Consider the following 26,976-nt stretch of genomic DNA (forward strand, 5'->3'; position numbering starts at 1 on the left):
AGTAGCTCCGGCTCCAGCCGCGCTCTCAGCGGCCGCGGGGCATGATAGGAACTGCAGTCCTGGCCCTAAGGGCGTTCTACGGGGCATTTTGGGAGTTGTAGTCCAGGAAGTGAGTAAACTGGCGCGAGCCGCGGTCAACTGGAGGCGGGAGGGCCCGACGGATTTCTGGGGACTCAGGAGGAGTTTCTGAGGCCCCCCACGATCCCCCGCAGCGCTCTCAGGGGCGGGGGGACACCAGAACACCCCGGCGCCACGTCGGCCGTGAAGTTGAAGAAGACAGTTGAGCCCTGGCCCCACGGGTTTGGGGGTTCCCCGCCCCAATACGCCCAATAACCCACCCAGATAGCCATATAGACTTCCTAGTCCCCACAGACCCAACCCCCAGCCCTGTCCTGGGCTCCCCCAAACATCCCATAGACCCCTAGACGGTTAAAAACCCTCCAAAACCCAAGGGTCCCTGCAAACCCCTTCCTGGACCCTCCACATCTTCCACAGACCTCCCCCAACACCCCTAGAGTGCCCTCCCAAATCGCACAGATTTCTTCCAGACCCCCTATAGGTACCCAACCCCCCCCAACCCACTCCTGATTTCCAGCGCTCCCCATACACTCCCAAACCCGTCTGCAGCCTCAGAGCCCCTCCAAACACCCCACAGACCCTCACGGACCCCTAGAGACACCCGGCACCCCAGCAACACCCTCTTTCGAGCTCCCAGAACCCCCCAAATGCTCTTGGGGACATATGGGGGGAGAGGGGATTGGGGGCAATCCCAAAGGTAGGGGAAGTAAAGGAGGAGACTCTGGGCATTTCCCCACCTCCCTGTTGCAATTTTGGGGTGTCACTGCTTTATTGGCCCCACCCTGGGTTGGGGACACCCAGGTGGGCATTCCAGGAGGGTCTCGATGGCCCTGGGGGAAGAAGGGAGATCAAAGGAGGGATTAGAGGGACCTGGGGGAGGTGCAGTGGCAGACTCCTGAAAATTGAGGGTGGGAGTGTCGTACCGAAGGCGTCCCATTATGGCCCGGCGGTGACATCGCAGCATCCAGAGGAGGGGGTCCCCCAGAGGCCCTGGGGGGGCGTGCATGTCAAAGGGAGCGCCACTCCCACAAGTGGTCTCCCAGCCCCACAAGGGACTTCCAGAGCCAGAAGTGCCTCCCAAACCCACAAGCGCCCCTTCAGCCCCTGGAGTGATCCCTGACCCACAACTGGCCCTCACCCCCACCCACAAGTGACCACTGCTGGCCCCCAAGGGCATCCCCCTAGCCCATCAGCGACCCCCCTGGCCCACAAGGGCACCTCCAGGCCCATCAGTGACCCCTCTGACCCACAAGTGACACCATGTCCCACAAGGGTTCCTCTGGTTCCCTACCCAGTGGCTGTTGCAATGGCGCCCCCTGTAGGGCATCATGAGCACCGCTCCCGATTGGCTGTGGGGCCTTGCAGGCGTCATGTGACCTCAAGGCCGCTGCTCCCCAGTGCAGAGGCTCAGGATGCACCTTCCTTGCAGGCTGCAGAGCATCCTGGGAGTCACGTGACTTCTGATATGGTGCACACTGTAGCACTCCGAGGCAGTCATGTGACCCTCTAAATGGCTCGTGCCGCAAAGGCTCATGGGACTCTTGCTTCCCACAGGGTGGCATCCTCTGGTGTGCAGATGCACAGCATCTTCTGCTGATTCGCCACAGGGCCTCGTGGGAGTCACGTGACTGTGAGTATCCTGCCCCCTGCAGGGCATCCAGTGAGCTGCTTCTCACTGGCCAGAGGGCCTTGAGGGAGTCATATGACCTCCAATATGGCTCCTGCCACAAGGGTTCCTGGGAGAAGGCCTGGGGTGAAGACACCCCCTGATGCTTGCAGAAGCGTTTCCTGATTGGCCATGGGGCCTCAGAGGGCTCACGTGACTCCCAGGGTGCTGCACCATGCAGGGCCCTGGGGGAATCACGTGACCTGCCCCGTGGCGCACTCTGCAGGGCACTCTGGGGAGCAGCAAAGCCCAGCAGGGCGCTGCCCGCCAGGGGCGTGTCCAGCGCTGGCTCCTCCCCTCGGCACCGCCTCGAGCGCCATTGGACGAGGGGGTCATCGTGGATGGAACTGCAGGGGGCGGAGCCAAGCAGAGGTTCCGCCCTCTCTGGCCCGCAGGGGCGGGGCTTGAGTAGGGCCTGGCTGCGGGGGAGAGAGGGTGTCGGGGAGGGGAGCCGAGGACCCCCGACATGCCGATCCTGCACTGCCCCCCGCGGGATTGGTGCTCTCGAGAGGAATCTGAGGGGTTGCGGAACGCACTTATGGGCAGAATGGGGGTCCAGGCATCACCTGCGATGGGGTGGGGTATTTGGGGGTTCCCGAGGTGCTCTTGGGGAACACCGGGGCAAGGGAGGGAACTGAGAGGCACTTAGGAGTGTGGGGCGACATTTGGAAGTCTGGGGAGCACTTGGAGTCCGGGACAACACTGAGGGAACGGGGGAGCAGACTCGGGTCCCCAGGGGGCGCTTGGAGATACCGAGGGGCACTTGAGGGCGGGCTGCCCACCCACCTCCTTTGCACCAGACGCTCCGTTCGCTGCTCCAGGCTGAGCCTCTGCGGGGGAGATGCGGGCAGTGACGCGAGGTCCCCTCGAACCCCCCCAAATTCCCCTCCGGGATCCCCCAAATCCCCCCGTCGGTCTCCTCCGGACCCCTCAGGCCTCACCCTCTCCATCGCCCGCGCTCTCGTTTGGTTTCGCCCGTGCGCTCCGATCTCGGGCGCTGATTGGTTAAGGGCGGGGACGGACGGGCGCTGCGGCCAATGGGAGGCGGGGGAGGGGGAAGGCGGGAAGCGGCGGCGCCCAGCGCGGCGGGGGAGGGGTGGGGTCCCTGGCGGGGTTGTGGGGATTGTGGGAAGGGTTTTGGGGCTCTGGAGGCACTGAGGGAGTCGCTGCAGTACATGTGGGAATCCCTGGAGTGGCTTGCGGATCTAGGGGTGCCGAGAGACGCCCAGGGAGTTGTGGGGGTAGCTTGGATGGTTTTGCGGGTCCCAGATATGTTGTTTGGGATCCCCAGGGAAAGGTTTGGGGAGGTTGGTGTGGTTCTGGGAGTCCTAGAGGGGGTTTGGAGGTCCAAGACGGTCGAGGGGGTCTCCATGTGGTTTGGGAGGTTCTTCGGATGGTTAAGGTGGCAGAGAGCTTGGATCCCGCTGACAGAGACCCCCAATGTCCCCCACTGGCCCCCCCCTAGAAACTCCCAACTCTCCCAGGGACTCCCGAACCCCGACAGGACTCTCTTAGCAGCCCGTAGATCCATAAGCCCGTCCAAGAGAATGATACCAAAATTGGCTGGAAAATAAGCTTTCTAACACAATTTGAAGCATTAGAAAGCAGGCATTCTTTATCTGTGCAGGACACACTGAAGGATTTCTCCTATAATCTGGTGTGTGTGGTGAAACTTTATAACAGGGTATGGTCCTGGAAGGGCCACGAGCGGGTCTCTGGTGGTCATATTCACTGAATGCTTCCATATTACAGGTGACCTTTCCTTGAGCATTTTCCTTGGGCATGTGCTGTTGCTTCTTGTTGCATAACTTGACAAAACCCCCGCTATATTCCTCATTACCACTTTCTCCACTGGCTTCAGCTGTGCTTGTGATCCTCTGTGCATACCTATGCATCCTTTCCTGCTTTTTGCCAGTTTGTCTTTTGAGCTCCATCCAGCACCTTCAGGGCAACTGAAAATTTCTAAGTGTCATTTACCAGGAACCCCAAAACCCTTCCAGCGACCCCCAATGCCCCCAAGGAACCCCCATCTCCCCACAGGGATCTTGTGGTTTGTGGGATTCAGAGGGCTGAGGGGATCCCTAGGTAGTTTTGGGGCATCTCCATGTGGCTTTGGATGTCCATGGATTTGGGGGGAGTCCCTGTCTCTGGACAGTTTTGAGGATCTCTGTGGGGTTCAGGGATTCCCCAGGTTTATGTCTTCATTTTAAGGCAAAAGCCCTATAATTCCCTGTTTGCCATCGTCTCTCCTGCCTCCAGCTGATTTTCTTCAGTTTTTTTCAGTCATTTGGGCCAGAATTTCCCATTCCCTGGAATTCCCCGCTGGGACTCAGGCCATTAATTTTGGGTAAAAACCATCTGGATTTGGTCTGTCTTTCCCCTGGGGTCATGGGGCCAGAGGGTACCACGAGGCCAGTGATTTTGGGAGTTCATGGAATTTGGGATGATTGCTTTGGGTCCCACACCTATTGTGACATCTCTGTGGGGTCCACAGCTGTCGCGACATCCCTGTGGCTCTCACATTTATCACGATGTCCCTGTGGGTTCCACTCCTGTCACATCCCATCTGTGACAGGATCCAGCTGCCAGTTCCCAAATTCTCTGGAACTGGAGGTCGTGTCCCCTGGCCCCTCCCCTTCTCCCATCCTGAAATTCTGCTGAATCTGCCCAAATCAGCATGGTTTGGCTCTGGCTTTGATATTATTATTTGGGTATAAATAGAGCAATTTGGGACAAACAGTCTGTGTCTGCAGAGTTCTGGGAATTCAAGAGGCAAGGGGCTGGTGAGTGGGGAAGAGTGGGGAGGCTTCATTCTTTGTTTATTCCTGCTTTTCCTTATTGTTTGGGGATGGACAGAAATTGAGAAATTTATTTTGAGAAATTGAGAAATTTTCTGCCCAAGTGTCAGACTTTTTTACCCATGCATTTGCCCAATTTTATGGCTTTTGCCCACTTCTTCCCACAAGTTTAATAATTTTAACACTTTTTCCCAAAAGGTTACATTGTAAACATTTTTTCCCCTCAATTTTTGCCCATTTCCCCCCAAATCTCAGAGGTTTGCCCTTTTTGTGCACAGTTCCTACAAATTTCCTATTTTTGTCCTCATCATGGCTAGAATTTGGTGTTTCCCCCCCACCCTCCTATTTTGGGTCCAAATAGAGCATTTGGGAGGGTTTGTGTGGGGCAAGCTGAGTGAATGGGTTTCTTGCATGTTAAGCCCCATCTTGATCCAACTTTGGGGAATTTTGAGTAGAAAAATACCCATTTTGATGAAAACTGGGGCGGGGGGGGTTGGAAAAAATGATTCCTTTCCATAAAGTTTTAGTGTGCATTTAGTGGAAGTGGGTTATGGAGGTGGCATGAAGGGGAAGGTTGGTGGGAGGGCTGTGTCAGCATTTTAACCCCATTTTGACATGAATCTGGGTGATTTTGGTTAAAATTCGTCTGGGTTTGGAGTGAATCTGATAGAGTGGAGACAGATGTGGCCTCAAGCTAGGGGGGATAGGGTGGGGGGAGGGATGGTTGCCTCAGCATTTTAATTCCAATTGTGATCCAAGGGAGGGGGGTTTGGGGGAAAAGGTATTTTGACACCAAATGGAGGATTTGGGGAAGAAAAACCATTTTGATACAAATCTGTGGAATTTTTGGCAAAATTCTTAGTGTTTGGAATGTTTGGGGTGGATTTGGGGGCAGTAGGGGGCAAAATAAGCCGCAAGAGGTTTCCATGGGGTGAAAAAAAGGCATTCTGGGGAAATTTGGGGCTTATTTGAGGGTTCTGGAGACACTTCAGAGCTCACATGGATTTTTTTTGTATAAAATAACAATTTTTAGTGATTTTGGGTGTTTTTCACAGGGATGGCACGAGATGGGATCTGGTGGCTCCTCCTTCCCTTTTGCAGTAAGCAAACCGCCTGTTTTCCACACAAAATCCCCAAATTTCCTGGATATTGTACTTATTTCCAGACTTTTAAGCACAGAAAATGAAATCCTGAATCCTTGGGTTTGTTTTGCCTGAAAATTCCCCTGTTCCCTCCTTTTGCATATTCTCCAGCAACCTCTCAACTGCAGATTTATTATTTGTAACCAGAATACACCTTAAAAATATATATATTTTTTTTAATCCAAAAGCCTTTAAAATATTTTTTTTCATGAGCACCTCATTTATTTGCATAGAAAATTCCCCTTTTAGCTCACTTAATACATGGGGAAAAAAATGAGTCGTTTGTCCTGATTATTTCAGTTTACTTTTTGGTTGTGGGGTTTGGGTTTTTTTTAACTTAAATTATGATCTAATTATGAGTTTTAGTCTTTTTTCCAGGATAAAACCCCAAGAGCTCTATAATGGAATTGTATTTTTTTCTGGGGAATAAAGATGTATTTTTAAATAATTTTTAATGAAAAAAGTCCTTTTATTTCCTTGGTTTTTTTTAATTAAATCAACTGGTTCTTAAGGGAAAAAACCCTCTTTTATTCTTTATTTTCCTGGCTGTTTGCTAATTTTCATTAAAACCGCTTTTCAACCAAATTTTTCATAGTGTTTTAAAGAAAAAGCCTTTTATTTACCTTTTGATTTTTGGCTTTTTGTTTGTTTTTGATTTTTTGGGGTTTTTTTTGTGGTTTTGTGTGTTTGGTTGTTTGGTTGGTTTATGTTATTGGGGTTCTTTTGGTTTTTTAAATGCCAATTGCTCACTTCCCTGTTTATTTTTCTTCAAAATCCCCCTATTTAATACATAAAAAGAGTTTTGTTTTTTGGTGTTTTTTAATTTCAGAATGCTACCTTTAATTGTATTTTTTTATTCACAGTCAAACCTCATTCTTCCCTATTTTTCTACCAAAACACACAAATTTCATTTTTTAAAGAAAAAATCAGCAGAATTAACTTTTTTTACCCAACATCCTCAATTCCCTAATTTTAATTTTTTTTTAAACTCCTTATCACAGACTTTTATTTATAGACCGAATATGAATTAATTTTTATCTAATTTTCATGGGTTTTTTCCCCTGACAACCCCAAAAATTCCCTTTTTTTTTTTAAAGTTAGGAGAAGATATCAACTCCTAATTAATAATATACATACACTACAATAGTTATGTATATGTTTAATATAATCTCTACTGTAATTATATAAAAAATACAATACAAAAACATGACCTGTTCTCCTCTAATTATGTTGCTATTAGCATTATGTTTGATTGGCATTTTTAGTAAAAATTTCTGTGAAAATTCAGTATAAAATTATTTTAAATTTTATATGGGTGTGTAAAATATATGAAACACGTAATCATATAAAAACATGTCATATATTTTATATTCATATAATATATTTGTGTATTTATTAATATAGCACACTATATGTTGCTTTTATATATAACTATATCTAGTTATTGGGAGGTAACTATAAAAGCTACAATAGATATAAATTGCTATAATGTCTAAATATAATTACATACAATTCTGGAGTATTTTACAAGGTAATATGACATAGAATTGCATTATATGAATGACACTATGTTATTGTATTATAATGTGCTATAAATGTATGCAATTAGGAATATTTTACTTAATAACAGAATTATATATGATTATATTTAGTGTTATAAGGTAACATCCACTATTTGAATTGTTATATTAACTACATATAAAGATAGATTATATTGCAATATAGTATAATATAATGGTATATGTGTGGTGTAATAATGTGGTATAATAATTCTATTCTGGTCTTTAATATATTCTCTACCATTGCAATTTGCTACTTATTGATTCTTTTTGCTTGATTTTTACAATTATTTTCCCCAAACCGTTTCTAGGAAAACTAGAAAGAAAATTATTTTAAATCATTATCTGTATGATTTTATAGCAAAAATATAAATTATCTAGTGTTGTCTATAATTATAAAAATAACATGTAGATTTATTTTCTACTATGATTAGTTCTGAAATAAACTCAATAACCACAGCAGTCATTATTATATCACTTTAATTATTTTTAATATTTATGGATTTGGATAAATCTTTGCTGATATTTCTATTAAAATTAAGTACAAAATGCTAGAAAATACACTACTACATATTTAAATATAAGTATTCTATATTACAGTGTTATAAGTAGTAAATCTGTATAGTAATAACATAGAAAACGATACAACTGAGTTATATACTGGATAACAAGTATAATAATACAATAACAGGCTAAAAAGTAATTGACATGTTTTTACTGATATATGAGTCCTATAGTATTCATATTTTATCAACGTGCTAATAAGTAGTAATATATTAAAGTGTATTACTTAATACTATTAATATATCAATTACACAGGATGAAATGTAAATATCTAGTAATATTGTTGTATTAAGGATAGTATTTTATAAAGATAGTATTAGTTATTAATACACTGTTATTTCATATTATTAGCACATTTATATATTTTAATGATTTGTTACTAGAAGATACAAATAAGAGTTTATTATTTATACATTATTATTTATAGTTTTATTCAAATGTTTATCAACCTAATAAACTGTAAATATAATTTCTATTATGATTATATATAAAAACAGGCTCTATAAATTGGATACTGCAGTCATATATTTAATGTAATTTCAGTACAATTCCTACTATAAAATAGGAAAATTGATATATAACCACATATAAAATTGATATAAAAATGTCAATACAGAAATATAAAGGTCCCCTTTATATAACCCCCTTGGTTAATTTAAAAATTAACCAAGGCCCCCTTTTTCCCCCATTTTCCCAGTGCTCTCCAGTGCCAGCTACCGGGGCCGGGAGTTCCTGGCCGTGTTCCCCCAGAATGACGACGAGTCCCCCAACGCGTACCTGCAGCTGCTGCTCACCTCCTATGGCCCTGCCGACACCCAGGTGTCTGTGACGCTCCATGGCGGCTCCATCACCCAGAATGTCACCCTGAGGCCAGATGTCACTATGCCCCTGCTCCTCCCCGCTAGCCTGGAACTCACTGGAAGCTGCACTTCCCATAAAACCTTGGTGGTTCAGGCCAACGCTGACATCTCCGTGGTGGCTGTCAGCACCAAGGGCTACACGGTGGGTGCCACTGCCCTCCTGCCTATGGAGAGCCTGGGCACCAGGTACTATGTGGTGACGCCTGTTGGGAACTACTCTTATGGCCTGACCGAGTTTGTGGTGGCCGCTGGTGCCGCCACCACTGCTATCAGCATCACCACCACTGCCACTTTCCACTATGCTGGGGCCAGCTATATCCCTGGCGCCGTACTCCGCCTGTTCCTGCAGCCCTACCACAGCTTGCAGCTCCAGAGCAGCCAGGACTTCACTGGCACAGTTGTGGTGGCTGACACCCCTGTGGCCGTCCTCAGTGGCCACACCTGTGTCAAGGTGTCTGCTGGCTTTGACTTTGTGGTGGAACAGCTCTTCCCAATGACAGCATGGGGGAGGAGCTACATGGTGCCACCCAACCCTATGCAACCAGACATTGACTTTGTTTATGTGGTGACAGGTGAAGACAACACCATCAGCTACAACACCGGCAGCGGAAATGCCACTGTGGCCATGGCGGCAGGGGAGGTGCAGGTGTTTGTGGTGAACCGTAACTCCCACCTATACATTAGTGCGGTGGTGGCAGTGCAGGTGGTGTTTTTCTTTAGTGGGTCATCTTCACAAGATCCCTTCCTCCTTGTTGTCCCACCTGTCACTGCCCACTGCACTGCGTTCCGCTTCAGCAGCGTGCCCAACCAGTATAACCATGCCATCCTCATTGCACCCACCAGTGCCACTGCCACCACCACCCTCAACCATCGTCCAGACAACACCATGGTGTGGCAGGCCATTCCTGGCACAGATTTCTCCTGGGCGAGCATCACCGTGAGTGCATCAATGCGGAGCACTGAGAACTCGCAGGTGCCCATTGGGCTCCTGGTGTTTGGGTTCCAGAGTCACACTGGATATGGTTTCCCCGGGCTCTGTGCCAACAGTGAGTACAGTCAGTCCATTGTTGTGTCACTCCAATGGCTGGTGTTGTCTGGTTGACCATTCATGGGTTTTCTCCTTTTTTTCAGCCCCTACACCACTCTCCTGTGAGGATTTGGTGTGTGAGGAGAGGTGCGAAATGGTGGATGGACAGCCAGAGTGTGTCCAGGAGACTTTCTCCACCTGTTGGCTCACTGGTGGGCCACACTACCGCAGTTTTGATGGAAAAACCTTTGATTTCATGGGAACGTGTGCCTACACTTTGACTACTATCTGCAGTCCTGATCCCACCCTTCCTTCCTTCTCTGTTGAGGTCAAAAAGAAGGAAAAGGAGAACTCCAAAGTTTCCTCTATCAGCTCCATCACCATCCATGTTGACAACATCACTGTCACTGCTGTCCAATCAGAGAATGGGATGGTGAGGGTAAGTAAAAACCATCATCATTTCCAAGTTTCAAGTAATTTTATGGAATTTCACTGAAATTATGTATTTAGCAATGATTTAGAGGGTCTTTTCCTAAGTAATTCTGGGATTTGCTGGTGTGCAGGCAGCCCTTGTATGAAAGCACTTCAAGTCTTCTTAAAATTGTATTGCCCAATTTTGATGGGTTTTGGGAATTTTGATGGTAGTTTTTGCCCTGCAGGTGAACAACCACCGCTCGCACCTCCCCATCTCCCTCTCCCATGGGAAACTCCGCATTCATCAGAAGGGTAAATCCATGTTGATCCAATCAAAGTTCAACCTGAAGGTCCTCTACAACTGGGATGATCATGTAGTGATCAAACTTCCGACTGCTCTTTCTGGAAAAGTCTGCGGAATGTGTGGGAACAACAATGGGGACCCCCAAGATGATGCTCTCTCTCCTGATGGAAAGCAGGTGTGGGATATTGTGGAGCTGGGGCGGAGCTGGAAGGTGACCAGCGAGAGTGGCCAGTGCCAGGACACCTGTGATGGTGACTGTGGGCGCTGCAGATGGGACCAGGTTGTTACATTCAAGACAGAGACCTGGTGTGGGAAGTTGTCCCAACATTCTGGGCCATTCCGATTGTGTCATGACACTCTCAGTCCCAATATCTACGTGAAAAACTGTATCTATGACCTGTGTGCCAATGAGGGGCGTCACGACGTGCTGTGCCATGCCCTCCAGATTTATGCCGATGACTGCCAAGAGGAAGGGATCAACATTTCAGATTGGAGGACAGCAGTGGGATGTCGTGAGTAGAGGATGGTTGGGCAAAAATACTCCTTGGGGTGGGTGGTTCCTAATTAATATGGGACTGAAGATCCATGGGATCATAGGTTGGGAAAGGTTATGGTCACAGATCCAAGCAGGAAGTCCATGGAAGTCCAGGGAGATTCCAGAAAGTCCATGTAGAAAGTCCATGGAGTCTCTAGAAAGTCTGAGCAGGAAGTCCACAGAGACTCCAGAAATTCCTGGTAAAAGGTCTAGGAAGTCCGTGGAGACTCCCAAGATATCTGTGTAGATAGTCCAAGAAGTCTGTCCCACCATGTCCCACCCCACCTTGACCGCTGTCTCCCTCCCTGTCCAGCTCTCACCTGCCCGCCCAACAGCACCTACAGCACCTGTGGTCTTGCCTGCCCTGCCACCTGCAACATCCCCGCTGTGTCATTAAGCTGTGCTGCTTTCCCCACCTGCGTGGACACCTGCATGTGTCATGAGGGCCTTGTCCTTGATGCCAACACCTGCATCCCCCCCTCTGAATGTGGCTGTGTCTTTCGGGGTCTGTTCCATGGCCTTGGTGAGGAATTTTGGGGCGATCTCACCTGCACCCAACGCTGTGTGTGTGATGCTGAGCAGCGGCAGGCGGTGTGCCGTGATTCTGGTTGTGGCACTGAAGAGGAATGCAGGGTGGAGAAGGGGATCCAGGATTGTTACCCCAAGGTTTTGGGAGTCTGCACTGCTGTTGGAGCCACTCACTACCAGACCTTTGATGGCAAGAGGTTCATCTTCCAGGGAACGTGTGTCTACCTCTTGGTTGGGTTGTGTGAAGACGTACAAAGTTTGGTGGGATTCCAGGTGTTGGTGCAGAATGGCCACTGGAGTGACAACCTCATATCATCCATTGCCATGGTGATAGTCAAAGTCTACAACAAAACCATCAGCATCAGTAGGGAGCACCCTGGAAAAATCATGGTGAGTTTAGGAAATGATCCTTATCTTTTCACCACGTTCTGCAGCTCATCCCGAACCTCATCCCATTAACAAGTGATTAAAACTGACATGTAATTAAATCGATGTCATTTGGATGTTCCAGCTGTTAAAAGCAGAATTGGAATTTGTCATCAGACCCAAATTTTATCAATTTATGGTTTTCTCCCCAGATCAATGAGTGGTTGATCAGCCTTCTCTTGGGACTTGGACCTTCTCATCCTCTTAAATCTGAAATTTAATTCTATTCAAAATAGAATTAAATCTATGCTTTTTATTTGCTCTAGCTTTTGAAAATGTTTAACATCAGACCACAAATTTGATCAATTTTTATGGTTTTCTCCCCAGATTGATGAGCAGTTGGTCAATCTCCCATATCACTACAGTGAAAGAAAGATTGTTGTCTATCGTAATGGGCAGGACGCAGTGGTAGAGACCAACTTTGGCCTCACTGTCACCTATGACTGGCACAGCCGCGTCACTGCCATGGTGCCCAATGACTTCGCCAATGCCCTGTGTGGGCTCTGCGGGAACTACAATGGTGCCGCCAGCGACGACATGATGATGAGGTACAACCATGTGACATCAGACCCAGACGCCTTTGGGAGCAGCTGGAAAGTCATGGATGTCCCAGGATGTGGTGAGAAGTCAACAGTGGAATGTTTCAGCCCTGTCGCACCTTCCCGGCTGCAGCAGGAAGTATCTGGGATGGGATGTGAAATTATTTTGGAAGCCGATGGACCCTTTAGAGCATGTCACGGTCATGTTGATGCCCACCAGTACTTCCAGAGCTGCATCCATGACTCCTGCCTGTTCGCTGATCAAGAAGAAGGGATGTGTCCAATCATTGCCTTCTATGCCACCACATGCCAGGCTGCTGGTGTGTCCATCGGAAGGTGGAGGACAGATAATTTCTGCTGTAAGTTGTGATAATGGGAGGGTTTTTCCTTCAGCAGCATCCAAAAGATCCTCAAGTCTGTTCCAAATCCATGTATGAATAACCCAGAGGTGAGTGGGAATCCAGTGGGAATTCCACCCAAAGTCTTAGTTTGATTCCATAATCTACCCAGCATAAACACTTCCTAGGGAAGAAGTTGTCTCATCTGGAATAATTTACCCCCTCAAAATTTCCTGGTGTTGACTACAAAATGGATAATTTAGAGGGAGAACCACCAAAAAAATGAACCAAAAGTAGTGGAATTGGGTTAAAGGGGTCCAGCCTGGGGGTCAGTTGAGGACTCAATGAGGAGTGATCCCATTCTTTGAGGGAGTGTTACACTTTTCTCGGTGAAAATGTGGGAAATTTGCTGGTTTAGCAGCAAGAATTCCTATTGTAAAGGGCTGGGATATTCCTTATGGATAAACACTGGATCATCATTTGATGATGCTCCTCATCATGTCCACAGGGAGGAAAATTGAGGGTTTGCCATGAAACTGGGCTAAAACCTCTGTAGTTGGTGAAGTTTGCACTGTAATTCCAGGAAACGTCCAGGATTTGGCTTGGAATTTCCTAATTCTTCATGAATCCCATTGTCTCTTGGCAGATATTCCCTGTCCTTCCAACAGCTCCTATGAGATCTGCTCCCACACCTGCCAGCACACCTGTGGTGCTGACTCTGTCACATGCCCAAGGCGGTGCCGCGAGGGCTGCATGTGTCAGGATGGCTTCATGCTCAGCGGTGATGAGTGTGTCCCCATGTCCCACTGTGGCTGCAGTCACCATGGAATCTACTACAAAGAGGGGGAGACGTTCTACCCCACAGAGCAGGAGATGTGCCAGTGTCTTTCTGGTGGCACTGTGGAGTGCCAGAATACTTCCTGTCCTGATGGTGGCCCAGGGAAGGTCATTGATGGTGTCTTCCAGTGTCCCTCAGAGGTGTCTAGCACCTGTGTGGCCACAGGTGACCGCACCTATGTCACCTTTGATGGGATGGCCTTCAACATGACTGGTACTTGCTCCTATGTCCTCACCCAGACCTGCACAGGTGGCAACGTGACATCATTTATTGTCACAATCCAGAAGGAGGCACGGCAGAAGAGGAAGGTCTCCAGGATCCAAGCGTTGTCTGTGGAAGTCTATGGGGTCACTTTGACCTTGAAACAAGGAAAAGGGGCAGATATCATGGTAAGGTAGTACTTGATGTTCCCAATCTCATAGGATCCCCTCCCAGGCTGGGTTTCCTTGATGGAAGACACATCTCAGCCTATCTCCAAGCCCAGTCCATACTCCCCCCAACTTTTCTTTCTAACCAAGGTCTGTAAATGCATAAAAACTTTGGTCAGAAGGTGTTTTCCCTAAATTTTTTGTTCTACCTCAGTCAACCCCAAAACTGTGTTTCCTTGATGAGGGGAGCCCTCACCACATCTCCAAGGCTAATCCATTCTCATCCAATCTTTTCTTTCCAAGTGGGATCCACAAACCTGTCAGAATATTGTTTGGAAGGTGTTTTCCCCGAAGTTTTGGTCCCCACCTCCTCACTGGAACACTCTTCCTTCTCTATCCCAGGTGGATTCCATCTCCCACCACCTCCCCACCTTCGTGAGTGAGGGGCAGGTCCAGGTCTACCCACACGGGACAGGTGTCCTGCTCCGCACTGACTTTGGCCTCATTGTTTACTATGACCTCGTCCAGCATGTGATGGTCACAGTCCCCCAGACCTACAAGGGGCACCTGTGTGGCCTCTGTGGCAACTACAATGGCCAACGTAATGATGATTTCCAGCTCTCCAGTGGCCAACTGGCTCCAGATGCAACAGCCTTTGGATCTGCATGGAAAACAGCAGCTGCACCTTGCAATGACACCTGTCCCAAGGATGAGTGTCCCACCTGCACAGAGGAGAAAGTGGCAATCCTCCAAAAACCCAACTATTGTGGCCTCCTCACAGCCCCTGAAGGTCCCTTTGGCTCCTGCCATCCCATCATTGACCCCATCCCATATTCCCAATCCTGCATCCATGATCTCTGTATGATGGGAGGGGACATGCATGTCCTGTGCCAGAGTATCCAGAGCTATGTCACAGCATGCCAAGATGCTGGAGTCACCGTGGGGGCTTGGAGGACACCATCCTTCTGCCGTGAGTTTGGGAGGGCACAATGGCAAATGCCCCCTGTTTGGGGTTGGGAAGATCTCCAGGTGATACTGGAGTTTGGGGGGGCAGAGGTGGGGAATGTTCCCTGTTTGGGTGTGGGTGACAGTGGAGACACACAGGATTTGGGATGATCGTGATGGGATGAGTTTTAAGGTTCCTTCCAATACAACTCAGTCAATGATTCCCTGAAAATTCCAGCACTCACCTGCCCAGCCAACAGCACCTACTCCCTTTGTACCAACACCTGCGCCAACACCTGTGCCGGAAATGCCACCACCTGTCCCCAAACATGCACTGAGGGCTGCCAGTGCCACCAGGGCTCTGTCTTTGATGGACACAGCTGTGTTCCCGAGGAGTACTGCACATGTTTTAGGGATGGGGAATACTATAAGGTAGTTTTTCTGGCCTTTTTTCCTGGTTTTAGGAAAATTTATGTCTTTTTCCCTTAATTTTTCCCTATTTTTATACATTTGCTTCTTTTTCCCTTCTCTTTCTTCTTTCTTTTACTTTTATGTCCCTACCTATATTTTTCCTACATTTGTTTTCCTTTACCTCGTATTTTTGTATATTTACCCCTGTTTTCATGGTGTTGTTTGGTTTTCCTGGCTTAATGTATTTAAATTTTAAAAATTAATTTCCCCCCATTTCCCCTATTTTTATGCATGTACAGCTTTATTTCTTGCATTTTGCCCTGTTTTTCTGTCTTGATTTGCCAGCATTTTCCCCCTTTGTATTGCCCTATTTTTATGACATATTTCCCTGCATTTCCTTTCTTTTTTAAAATCTTTTTTCTTGCCTGTGTTTCTCCCTGTGTTATGCATTTGCATTTCTTTTTCTGCATTTTTTCCATTTTTCCTATATTTATGCTTTTCTCCACCATTTCCCCCCTATTTTTATATATTTATGTCTTTTCTTCCTGCATTTCCCCCTTTTTCTCTATTTATAGGGAAGGTATGCATGTACATCCCTTTGCCTTGCCATTTGTTCAGTTTTCCCTATTCTTCTGCACTTATGTCCTTTTTTCTGCATTTTTTTTCTTTTTATCCCCTATTTATATGGATTTCCCTTTCTCCCTTTTCCCTCCTCGCAGCCCCATGAGTTGCTTTTCCAGAATCACTGCCAGCACCGTTGCACCTGTGTCCCTGGCCAAGGCCTTACATGCCATGAGCACACTTGCACTGAGGATGAATCCTGCGAAATCCGGGAAGGGGTCTTGGGATGCATCAATAAAAGTGAGGAGAAATGAGGGAAAAGGGTATTTTAGATGCTAAGTGGATCTGGGGGTGATTGAGGGGTTGATTGGCAAAAAAAGCAAAGTCAAGGTTGAGGGAACAGAATCTGGTTTCAGTCACTAAGGGTCAGGGATGGGGCAATTCTTCCCATGGTTTCTCCCAGTGTTTCTCTCACGTTTTGTCCACATTCCATGATTTTTCCCGGGGTTCCTTCCATGATTTCTACCATCCCATGGCTTCTTCCATGGTCTTTCCCATGGTGTTTCTCATTGTTTTTCCCGTGTTCTTTCCCATTGTTTCTTCCATCTCATGGTTTTCTCTCTCATGTGACTTCCCCCCACTTTTTTCCCATCCTTTTCCCCAATCCATGGTTCCCCCAATTTTTATCTCCTATTTCACCCAGCCCATGGCTCATCCTGCTCTCCCTCCCCTCCCAGACCCCTGCAAGTCCCTGCACTGTCGCCCCAAGGAGCGCTGCCGGCCCCGCGGTGCCCAGTCCCGCTGCATCCCGACCCTGGTCGCCACGTGCTGGGCATGGGGTGACCCACACTTCCGCACCTTCGATGGCCTTGACTTTGACTTCCAAGGAACCTGCACCTACACCATGGCCGAATCCCATGGGAATGACCCTGGGCTGGTGCCCTTCAGGGTTGAGGCCAAGAATGACATCCGTGGCGGGATCCAATCTGTGTCCTATGTCTCCTTGGTCCATGTTGACGTCTATGGACAACGCATCTCTTTCCACCGGAATGAAGACGGAAGAGTCCGGGTGAGTTGGGTGGAAATGTGAGAATTTGGGCCTTTTCCCAACATTTTGCTGCATCCACCTCTTCCCTACCTGCTTCTTCATCCAGCCAGAGCCAATGTTATTTTGGAATAAATCAGTCAGATGTGGGAGGCCAGTTGTTTAAATGTTGGGATATTTTGGGAATAAAATGTTGGGATATGTCAGAAATCAAAAGTTGAGAAATGGTGGGAACAAAATACGGGGAATAGACTTTTTGAATATGTCCAGAACAGAATGTTGTGATAAGATTGGATTAAGATATTGGGATGTGTAGGGAATAAAATGTTAGGATATGTGAGCAATAAAACAGGATGTGCCAGGAATAAGATGTTGGGATAAACTGGGATAAAATGTTGGTTTGTCTAGGGAATAAAATATTAGGATATTTCAGGAATTAAATTTTGGGATGCAGCAGGAATAAAGTTCTGTGGGGTGTTTGAATATTTTGGGAATAAAATCCTGGGTCATTGTGGGATGTAAAATGTTGGGATATGATGGGATTTAGGGTTGGAATAGACTGGGAATAAAGAATTGGGATACGTGGGGAATAGAATATTGGGATACGTTTGGACTAAAATATCGGTGTATGTTGAGAATGAAACATTGAGATAACTGGGAATGTTGGGCCATTGGCAGGTGAATGGCGAGGTTACGCTGCTCCCGGTGCTCCTGGCAGATGGGAAGGTGCGGGTCCATCCTAGTGGGCTCCGTGTTGCTCTGGAGACAGATTTTGGTCTCCGGGTTTCCTACGACTGGAACTGGCACCTCCTGATTGACCTCCCCAGCAGCTACTTCCGCCATGTCCGTGGCCTCTGTGGGAATTTCAACCTCAAGCCCCTTGATGATATCCCTGAGGCTGGTGACAACATCACTGCCATCATCACATGGGCCAAAAGCTGGAAAAGCGCTGACTCAGAGGTCGATGACCCAATTTGTTGGGATTATTGTGATGGAGCATGCCCAGTGTGTGATGAGGAGAAGAAGGAGCTTTATGGTGGGAACCACTACTGTGGGATTATCAAAAAATCCTTCCAGGGGCCCTTCAGAGCATGTCACGACATAGTGAAGCCTCATGACTTCTATCGCAGCTGCCTTTCCGACCTGTGCCTGAGCAATGGGGCGAGGTCAATCCTCTGCCAGGTGCTGGAAACATATGCGGCAACGTGTCAGAAACGTGGGGCCATGGTCCATGACTGGAGGACACCATCAGGATGCCGTAAGGGCTGGGGTTTTCTTTGGGAAGGGAAGGAGCCAGAGTGGGAGAGAAGGGGCATGGAGTGGGATCCATCCTGGGTTGAAGCCCTCAAATCCCTTAGGTGATCCTTGGAAGTTCACCAGAATTTTCTCCTGGTGTTCCAGCTGTTTCATGTGTATCGGAATTCACCCCATCTTTCCAAGAATCCATCCCACACAAGCCAGACCTTTATCCTTGTGTCCCAGACATCTCTCAGACTCCATCTTGCATTTTTGAGACATCTCCCAGACCCCATCCTTGCCACATGTTTAAGGCCTTTATCCTCATGTCCCAGACCTCATCCTGTGCATTTCAGACCCCATCCCACATGGCCCAGACTCTTGCCACACGGCTCAGATCTCATCCCACTTGTCCCAGTCTCTTCCCACATTTCCCAGACCTTCCTCCTTGCAATCCAGACCCTTCTTGTTTTCCAGACCCTTCCCCATGTTTGAGACCCTTTCCCAATCCTTACCCACTCTGTTGAATGCTGTCCACTCCCCTAGTCCCTCCCTCACCCCAGTTTCCTCCCTCTGCAGCCTTACCTTGCCCTGAAAACAGCCACTATGAGCCCTGTGGCAACGCCTGTCCAGCCACCTGCTCCAACTGGGACAATCCAGCCACTTGTGACCAGCCCTGTGTGGAGACCTGTGCCTGTAACCCTGGCTATGTGCTCAGTGGTGAGCAGTGTGTGCCAGTGTCCCAGTGTGGCTGCACCCGTGATGGCCGCTACTACCGCCCTGGTGAGGAGTTTTGGGGTGATGACACCTGTCACTCCAGATGCAGGTGTGACACGGAGCTGGGAATGGTGGTGTGCGAGGATTCCAGGTGTAAGCCGGGTGAGGTGTGCTCGGTGGTGAAGGGCGTGCGGCAGTGTGTGGCCAACAGCCGCTCCATCTGCGTGGCCACTGGTGACCCCCATTATACCACCTTCGATGGGCGCCGTTACGACTTCATGGGTACCTGTGTTTACCTCTTGGCTGGGCTCTGCTCCACTGACCCCACCCTCATCCCCTTTGCTGTCACTGTGGAGAACAATCACCGTGGCAGCCGCCTGGTCTCCTTCACCAAGGTGGTCACCATGGAGGTGTACAACATGACACTCAGCCTCAGTCAGGAACATCCCCAGAAGGTCAAGGTAGGGACAAAGGAGGTGATGGGGGTGGTTCAGAGTCATTGCATGGTGTCTGGGGAGCGCTCAAGGTCATGGTATGGTCTTCAGGTGCACTTCAAGGTCATCAGGTGACACCTGGGTGAAGTTTCAAGGTCCTTGTAAGATGTTTAGGTGGGTCTCAAAGTCATTGCCTGGTGTCTTGGAGGGCTACAAAGCCCTTGTGTGGCATCTGGGTGGGTTTCATTGTAATTCGATGGCATTGGTTAGGTTTCTAGGTCATTGTATGGTCTTCAGGTGGGTTTCAAGGTCATCATGGGGCATCCAGGTGGCACCTGGGTAGGTTTCAACTCATGCCACCGTGACCTCATTCCACCTGCGACTCTCTTTCCAGGTTAATGGTGTCCTGTTGGACCTTCCCTTCACTCACAACCAGCAGCTCCAGGTGTCCCTCCGTGGTGTCCATGGCTTCATCACCACTGACATGGGTGTCACTGTCACATTTGACTGGTACAGCTACGCCCGTGTCATCATCCCCAACACCTACGCTGGTGCTGTCTGTGGCCTCTGCGGCAACGCCAATGGTGATCCCCACGATGACTTTGTCACCCGTGATGGCCATCATGCTGACAATGAGACCCAGCTGGGGGACAGCTGGAAGGTCGGAGATGTCCCTGGGTGTTCACCTGGGTGCAGTGAGGGCTGCCAGGTGTGCAGCGACACCCAGAAACGTGCCTACCGTGGGGACAAGCACTGCGGGCTGCTGGGAAAGAAAAGAGGGCCCTTTGCTGCCTGCCACACTGTCATCGACCCTGCCCCTTACTTGGATGACTGTCTCTTTGATGCCTGCCTATACGAGGGACACCAGGACACCGTGTGCCAGGCCATTGGCGCCTATGTTGCTGCGTGCCAGAGCCAGGGCGTTGCCGTGCGGCCGTGGCGCACGGCTGCCTTCTGCAGTATGGGGGGAACCTTGGGGGGCTTGGGAGAGTGCAGGGGTGTTTTGGAGGGCAGAGAGGGACACAGGGCTTAGGCAAGGGGTTTTGGGCTGTCCAAGGAGGAGTTTATGGTGCCTGGCAGGGGAAGGCAAGGGGGGTTCGGCTGTCTGTGGGAGCTTTGAGGTGTTCATGGCAGGTTTGAGGTGTTACTAGGGGTTTTGGGTCTCCATGGGGAGCTTTACAATGTCAGTGGGGGTTTTGGGGTCTATCCAGGGAGTTTTGGGGTGTCTGTGGGGGATTTGGGATCTGCAAAAGGGGAGGCCTGGATGAGGGGTTCTGGGGTTCAGACAAGGGAGTTTTGGGATGTGCAAGGCAAGGTTTGGGAATTTGGGGCCTGCATGGGGAGTTTTGGGGCATCCATGGGAATCTGGGGTACCGATGAGAGTTTTGAGGGCTTGCAGGGAGACTTTTTGTGTCCGTGGGTGTTTTGGTTTTCCCAACTCTTCTTCCTTCCTGACAGGCTTCGTGTGCCCCCCAAACCAGCACTATGAGCTCTGCGGCCCCACCTGCCCCGCCACCTGCCAAGGCGAAGCCGGACCTCAGGACTGCTCTGATGTCTCCACATGCTCTGAAGGCTGTTTCTGCGATCCTGGATTTTTCCGGAGCGGAGATCACTGCGTGCCTCTCCCTCAGTGTGGCTGTCTTTTGGAGGGCCGCTACTACCCCCGGGGGGTGCAGTTTTACCCTGAGCCCCCCTGCACTCGTCGCTGCATCTGCTTCGAAAATGGGAGGCTGGAGTGTCACCCCACTCCAGGCTGCTCCAGTGATGAGGAATGCATAGTGCAGGATGGGGTGCTGGGGTGCCACCCTCGCACCTGCAGACAGTGCCAGGTTTTGGGGACAGGGGCTTACAGCACCTTCGATGGGCACCTGGGGAATTTTGGGGGGTCCTGCTCCTTCCTGCTGCTGGAGTTGGAGAGGGGTGAGCCTGAAGAAGAGCTGGAGCTTATCACAGTGGCTTTGGAGCAGAAGGACACGGAGGTGCAGCAGGTGATGGTGATGGCACACGGGGTGACTGTGGTGATGGACAGGGGACAGCAGTGGGAGGTGACGGTGAGTGGAGGACCTGGGGGCTTGGGAGTGTAAGCCCTGGTTTTTGGGGCAAAAAGATATTTGGGGGGCAAAAAAGGGGATGGAAATGGGGTTATGGGAGGTGCAGCAGTGAGAAAACACCCGATTTAGGGTGAAAGCTCTGACTTTGGGGTGCATGCCCAAAAGTACCTTGTTTTGTGGGTGCAAGCCATGTTTTGGAGGCAATGCTTTTGGGGGTGCAAGCCTGGTATGGCAGGTACAAATCCGGTTTGGGGAGTAAAAAGGGGTTCGGTGAAAAAGAAAGGGGTGAAAAAGGGCTTTTGAGGGACATAACAGTGGGGAAGGGGCTATTTGTGGGTTCAAGAGATGCTTTTGGGGTACACACCCCAATTTGGTGTGCACTCTGGGGTGTACAGACCCTTTCTGGTGTGTTAACCCTAGGTTTGGGGCACAAATCATGATTTTGGGGTTGAAAACTCTTTTTGGAGTGTAGTCACCATCCCGTTTTGGGATGTAAACCAAGGGTTTGAGGTGGGCAGAAGGAAGTCCAGATCCTGGTTTTGGGGATGCAAACTCTGTTTTTGGGGATGCAAACCCAATTTTGAGGGGTTAACCCCACCTTTGGTAGTCTAATTTCCCTTTTGGGATCCTCACTCCTGTCTCCCCCAGGTGGATGGTGAACGCCACTTGCTGCCACTGTGGCTGCATGGAGGTGCAGTGGGGGTGGCGCAGGTGGGGTCCCACCGGCTGCTGCAGGTCCAGGGGGGCCCCAAAATCCTCTACGATGGAAACACATATGTGGTGCTGACGCTGCCCCCTGTATCCCGCCGCCCCCGGGGCCTCTGCGGTAACTTCAACGGAGACCCCAGTGACGACGACCCCAACGGGGAGGCTCTGGGCAGCCTCCCCTCAAACTGCACCTACCTGGCCCCCACCCCCAGCTGCTCCCCGGCTCAGGAGCAGCGTTGCACAGTGATGGAAGACCCTGAGGGTCCTTTTGCGGGGTGTCATGAGGTGGTGCCGCCCCGCACGTACTTGGTGACCTGCAAGCGCCAGGTGTGCGGGGGCATGGGCGACCCCTGCCCCAGCTTTCAGGGCTACGCAGCCGCATGCCAGGCAGCCGGAGGCATGCTCCGGGAGTGGCGGGAGGCCACGGGTTGCCGTGAGTACATGGCAGAGTTGAGAATTTTCAGGGGGTCGGGAATCTGAGGTGACAGGAAGTTTGGAGTTGGGAATTTGGGGTGGTGAAATTTTAGGGGGATGGGAATCTGGGGGGTCAGGATTTTTGTGGGGGCAGAAATTCTGCACGGAGTGGAAATTTTGGTGGGGGTGGGAATTTGGAGGTCTGGGGGAGTGGAATGGAGCAGGGTCTCATTCTTGTATGGAAAAAGGGGTATATGTCCACATTGCTAATCCCTCTTCTGGGGCATGCCAAACTCACAGCCCCAAAGGGTGTCCTCCCCCAAAATGGGAAGCCTGTGTCCCCTGGTGGAATCCTGTGCAACTGGTGGAGTGCCCCCGATGTCCCCAAATGGGAGCCCCATGGGACTACCCCCAGTAGCCCCACTGCCCCCCATTGACCCCCTCTGTTTCTTCCCTCCCTGTCCCAGCTCTCACCTGCCCTGCTAAGAGCCACTACCAGCTGTGTGCTCGCACCTGTGAGCACACCTGCGCAGGTGTGTCAGCCCCACCCCCGTGCAGTGAGCGCTGCTTTGAGGGGTGTCAGTGTGCCGAGGGACTGCTGTTTGATGGGGCGCGCTGCGTCCTCCCAGGGACCTGCGGCTGCTTCCACCAGGGCCGCTACTTCCAGGTGGGTGTGGCCCCAGTGCCTTCCAGTACAGCCCAGTTGCAGCCCTAGCTCCTTCCAGGCTCCCCATGTTGATCCTGACTCCATTCAGTGTGCCTCCCACAGAGTTCCCACTCCCTCCCAGTACACCCCAGTTCTCCACCGGTCCTTTCTAGTTGCCTCCTGAGTGCCCCCCAGTGTCTTCAATCCCTCCCAGTACATCCCAGTTCCAGTGTGCCCTCCCCAGTGTTCCCAGTCACCCCAGTCCCCTCTAGTATGCCTCGCAGTATCCTCAGTCCTTCCAAGTGAACACAGTTCCTCTTCATCCCTTCCAGTCTGTCCCAGTTGATCCCAGGCCCCTTCAATGTGCCTCCCACAGTGTCCCCAGTCCCTCCTGGTACACCCCAGCATCCTCCATGTCGCCATTTCTCCCCAGTGTGTCCCACTTCTCCCAAACACATTCCCAAGTGGTTCCTTCTTTACCCAACATCTCTCCAGTCCCCTCCAGTCTCCCCTGGTATTCCCTGTATTGTCCACAGTCAATCCCAGGGTATTCAAGTCCTCCCCTACTTTCCCCCACACTTTTCCCAATCCCTACCAGTTTGTCTCTGTTCCCCCCATGGTGCCTCCCAATGCATCCCAGTTCCTTAGTGAGGGGACAATGTCCTTCCCAGTGTCTCCCAGCATGTCCCAGTGTCTCCCTGTGTCTCCACCAGTGTTCCCATTTTCCCCCAGCAGGTCCCAGTCCCCTCAGTGTGCCCCCATGTGGGACATGGGGATGTTTCAGGACATGGGCACACACTGGGGACATGCTGGTGGTCCCTATGGACACTCATTGGGGATATGAAGACACATAGGGGATATGGGAGACATGGGCCCCCCCCTCCTCCTTCCCCCCCCCACCATCTCACAGCATCATCATCCCCATTTTTTGGGCCATTTTTGGCCACTTTTCCCCACTTTCCACATTTTATCCATGGAAAACAGATCGCTGAGACCATGCTGACGCCTGACTGCTCCCAGTCCTGCACCTGCCGGGGGCCTGGGGGCCTCCAGTGCCGCCCCTTCACTTGTCCCTTTGGCCACACCTGTGGCCTCCGTGATGGCACCCGCACCTGCATTGCACACCGAGGGCGCTGCATCCTGTCCCCTGCCACCCGCTTCGTCACCTTTGACGGTGTTACTGGGGCCACCCTGGCCACCGGCATCTATGTGGTGGCCAGCATGTGTGACCCCCGGGACCCCTCATGGTTCCGGCTGCTGGGGGACATCGGGGACACTGGGGAGCAGCCGGCAGTGATGGCACTTCACCTCTTCACCCCCCACAGCTTCATTACCGTGCGGAGAGACAGGAGGGTCTGGGTAAGTTATCACCACCCTGGATGGCACCCAGAAGTGTTGTCACCACTGTATGTTGTCGCCCTAAACATCCTCCTGGTGTTCATTTTAGTAAAAAAAAAAAAAAAAATCAATATCTTCTCCCTAATTTCACCAGGTTAGAGTCAACATGGGGTTGTCCAATTCCATCAGCATCACAAGATGGACCTTAATTTTGCCCCAAATTGCTCTTTTTTCCTCCCTGATTTCCTTACCAGTGAAGCACCTGTGTGAGTGATGGCCACTAAGAGACATCCATAGATTGACGCACCCCGTAATTTTGACCAAAACTGCTCTTTTCCCCCCCAGTTTAATGTCAGAGAAGCATCTACGTGGGTGTTCCCTCATCCTACCCCCACCATGCCTTGACACATCCCTTCATTTTTCCACAAAATGCTTATTTTCTACCCAGATTCCTCCAAGTGCCCTTCAGTCTTTGTAGCTCCAAATCCCCTTTTTTCTCCTAATTGGGTGTTTTCCAGATCAATGGGGTCCCCACCTCACTGCCTGTGGAGCTCCCAGGACCGTTGACCATCACAGAGACTCACACGACCCTCCGGATCAGCCGAATCCCAGGATTTCTGGTGGAACTGGGCACCACGGGGGTGACAGTGGAGGTGCCCAGAGAAGCACGGGCGATGCTCTGCGGCCTCTGCGGTGACTACGACGGTGCCACCAACAATGACCTGCGAGGACCTGATGGGACAGTGACAAGTGACGCGAAGGCACTGGCCGAGGCCTGGCGGGCGCCCGATTTCACCCAGGTGGGTGACACCAGGGGGATACTGGAGCAGGGGGGTTGGGGGGATTTGGGTGTCTGAGGGGTGGCACTAGGGGAAACAGTGCCAAAAAAGGGGGGAAGAGTTACCTAAAAAAGAGGAAAAGAATCCCCCCAAAAGGGGAAAGAAACTCCAGAAGATGGAAGAGACCAAAAAGGGAAAAAGAGTTCCCCAAAAGGGAGAAAAGAGCTCCAAAAGGATGGGAAAGGAGACCAAAAAGAGGGGACAGAGTGAAAACTGGGGAAAGGACCCCAAAATGCAGGAAAAGAGACCAAAAAAGGAGCAAGAATACAGAGGGGGGGGAAATAGCCCCAAAAGATGGGAAAAAGAACCCATAAATGAGGAAAGGAGCCAAAAGAAGAAAATAACTGAAAGAAGTGGAAAGAGATCAAAAAAGGAGAAAAGAGGGGGAAGAAAAGGTGGAAAGAACCCTCTCAAATGACAATAAAAGCTCAAAGAGATGGTAAAGGGCACCAAAAATGAGTGAAGGACTGTCGGGTTGCAATACAGAATGTAACCGAAAGTATCTATTCTATCACCATCTGTTAAGAGCAGGTAGAATAGTAATCCTTATCTCCGTGGGAGATATTCTACTAATGGGCCATCCATTGAAACCAAGTGGGGCATTGTTCTTTATCTTTTCACAACCCATCCTTCCCTCCAGGGAGTTATTTTCTGCTAATGGCCCATTGAGTCCCACTGTGTGACTGATAAAATTCCATCATCCCATTGGCAGATGCTCCAGCCAGGGGGAAGAGCCAAACCTTTCCTATCAAGATAAAAACTGAGATTTTGGGACACCAGGGAGCCCTTTTTCCACTGAACTTCATAAGAAAATCGGACTTCTCCACATCATCAGTAGACCTTCAGAGGAAAACTTCACCCTTCTACAGGACCACTGCTTCAACTGAACCACATCTGTCACTGCAAGAGGACTATAGCCACCCTTTATTCAGACTGCTGCCAATACCCTGACTAACAGAGTGTCAGGTTGTATTCTGACTTTGTCAGGGTTTGGGGTTTGTTTCTTTGTAGTTCCGTATTTCTATTTTAATTTTCTTAGTAAAAAACTGGTATTCCTAATTCCCATATCTTTGCCTGAAAGCCCCTTCATTTCAAAATGATAATAATTTGGAGGGAGGGGGTTTATATTCTCCATTTCAAAAAGAGGCTCCTGCCTTTCTTAGCAGACACCTGCCCTCCAAACTAAGACAAGGATCCAAAAATGAGGGAAAGGAATTTTAAGGTGGGAACAAGAGCACAAAAAATAGGGGGAAAGAGGCCAAAAAAGAGAGACAGCAGAAACAGGGGAAAGAACCACCCCCCCAAAGGGGGGAAGGGCAGTGGGAGAGAAGCACAAGAAAAAGGGGAAAAAGAGCCCAAACCAGGGGAAAAGTGAATAAAAAAGGATGAAAGAGACCAGTAGCAGAGGGGAAAGAGCTAAAGAATGGGCATAACAAGTCCAGAAAATGGGGAAAAGACCCTGAGTTGGGGGAAACTGTCACAAAATCCTCCTTGATTTTGTCTTTCTTCCAACCCAGTGATGTGGAATACTGACATTTCACCTGGGTTGCTGCACTCCATTGCTGCCGTCATCCTCAAACTGCCTCAGATCCAGAAAACCTGGATTTTTATAAGCCCCAAAACTGTGCTTTCATCCCTGAAATAGAA

The 26,976-nt window shown here is 49.7% G+C and overlaps 1 protein-coding gene across 6 annotated transcripts; it reads left to right on the forward strand.

The window, feature by feature from the left end:
* The first annotated feature begins 1,636 nt into the window (after positions 1 to 1,636).
* Positions 1,637 to 26,340, forward strand: LOC116999489 (IgGFc-binding protein-like). Of its 6 annotated transcripts, XM_033066248.1 has the most exons (22): positions 2,860 to 3,496; positions 4,028 to 4,091; positions 5,598 to 5,642; positions 8,505 to 9,713; positions 9,799 to 10,133; positions 10,354 to 10,924; positions 11,261 to 11,865; positions 12,229 to 12,799; positions 13,425 to 14,005; positions 14,387 to 14,954; positions 15,168 to 15,361; positions 16,060 to 16,201; positions 16,639 to 16,970; positions 17,625 to 18,204; positions 18,762 to 19,360; positions 19,728 to 20,292; positions 20,792 to 21,384; positions 22,033 to 22,525; positions 22,974 to 23,173; positions 24,137 to 24,511; positions 25,009 to 25,290; positions 26,042 to 26,340. In XM_033066248.1, exons 1-22 carry the CDS (start codon positions 3,431 to 3,433, stop codon positions 26,084 to 26,086), a joined length of 9,015 nt encoding a protein of 3,004 aa, XP_032922139.1. In that variant the 5' UTR covers positions 2,860 to 3,430; the 3' UTR covers positions 26,087 to 26,340. The 6 variants fall into 6 exon arrangements, with proteins under 6 accessions (XP_032922141.1, XP_032922137.1, XP_032922143.1 ...); XM_033066250.1 differs by lacking the exons at positions 2,860 to 3,496; positions 4,028 to 4,091 and adding an exon at positions 1,637 to 1,708; XM_033066246.2 differs by lacking the exons at positions 2,860 to 3,496; positions 4,028 to 4,091 and adding an exon at positions 2,086 to 2,320.
* Positions 26,341 to 26,976: the final 636 nt, after the last annotated feature.

Source organism: Catharus ustulatus, chromosome 8 (assembly GCF_009819885.2).
Source record: "Catharus ustulatus isolate bCatUst1 chromosome 8, bCatUst1.pri.v2, whole genome shotgun sequence".
NCBI lineage: Eukaryota > Metazoa > Chordata > Aves > Passeriformes > Turdidae > Catharus > Catharus ustulatus.

Coding starts and splice junctions, on each gene's coding strand:
- LOC116999489 (XM_033066246.2), top strand. CDS start 2,086: ATGGAACTGCAGGGGGCGGAGCCAAGCAGAGGTTCCGCCCTCTCTGGC. Junction 2,321..5,597: donor CAGGCATCACCTGCGATGGG/GTGGGGTATTTG, acceptor TGTTTTTCACAG/GGATGGCACGAGATGGGATC. Junction 16,202..16,638: donor CTTGGGATGCATCAATAAAA/GTGAGGAGAAAT, acceptor CTCCCCTCCCAG/ACCCCTGCAAGTCCCTGCAC.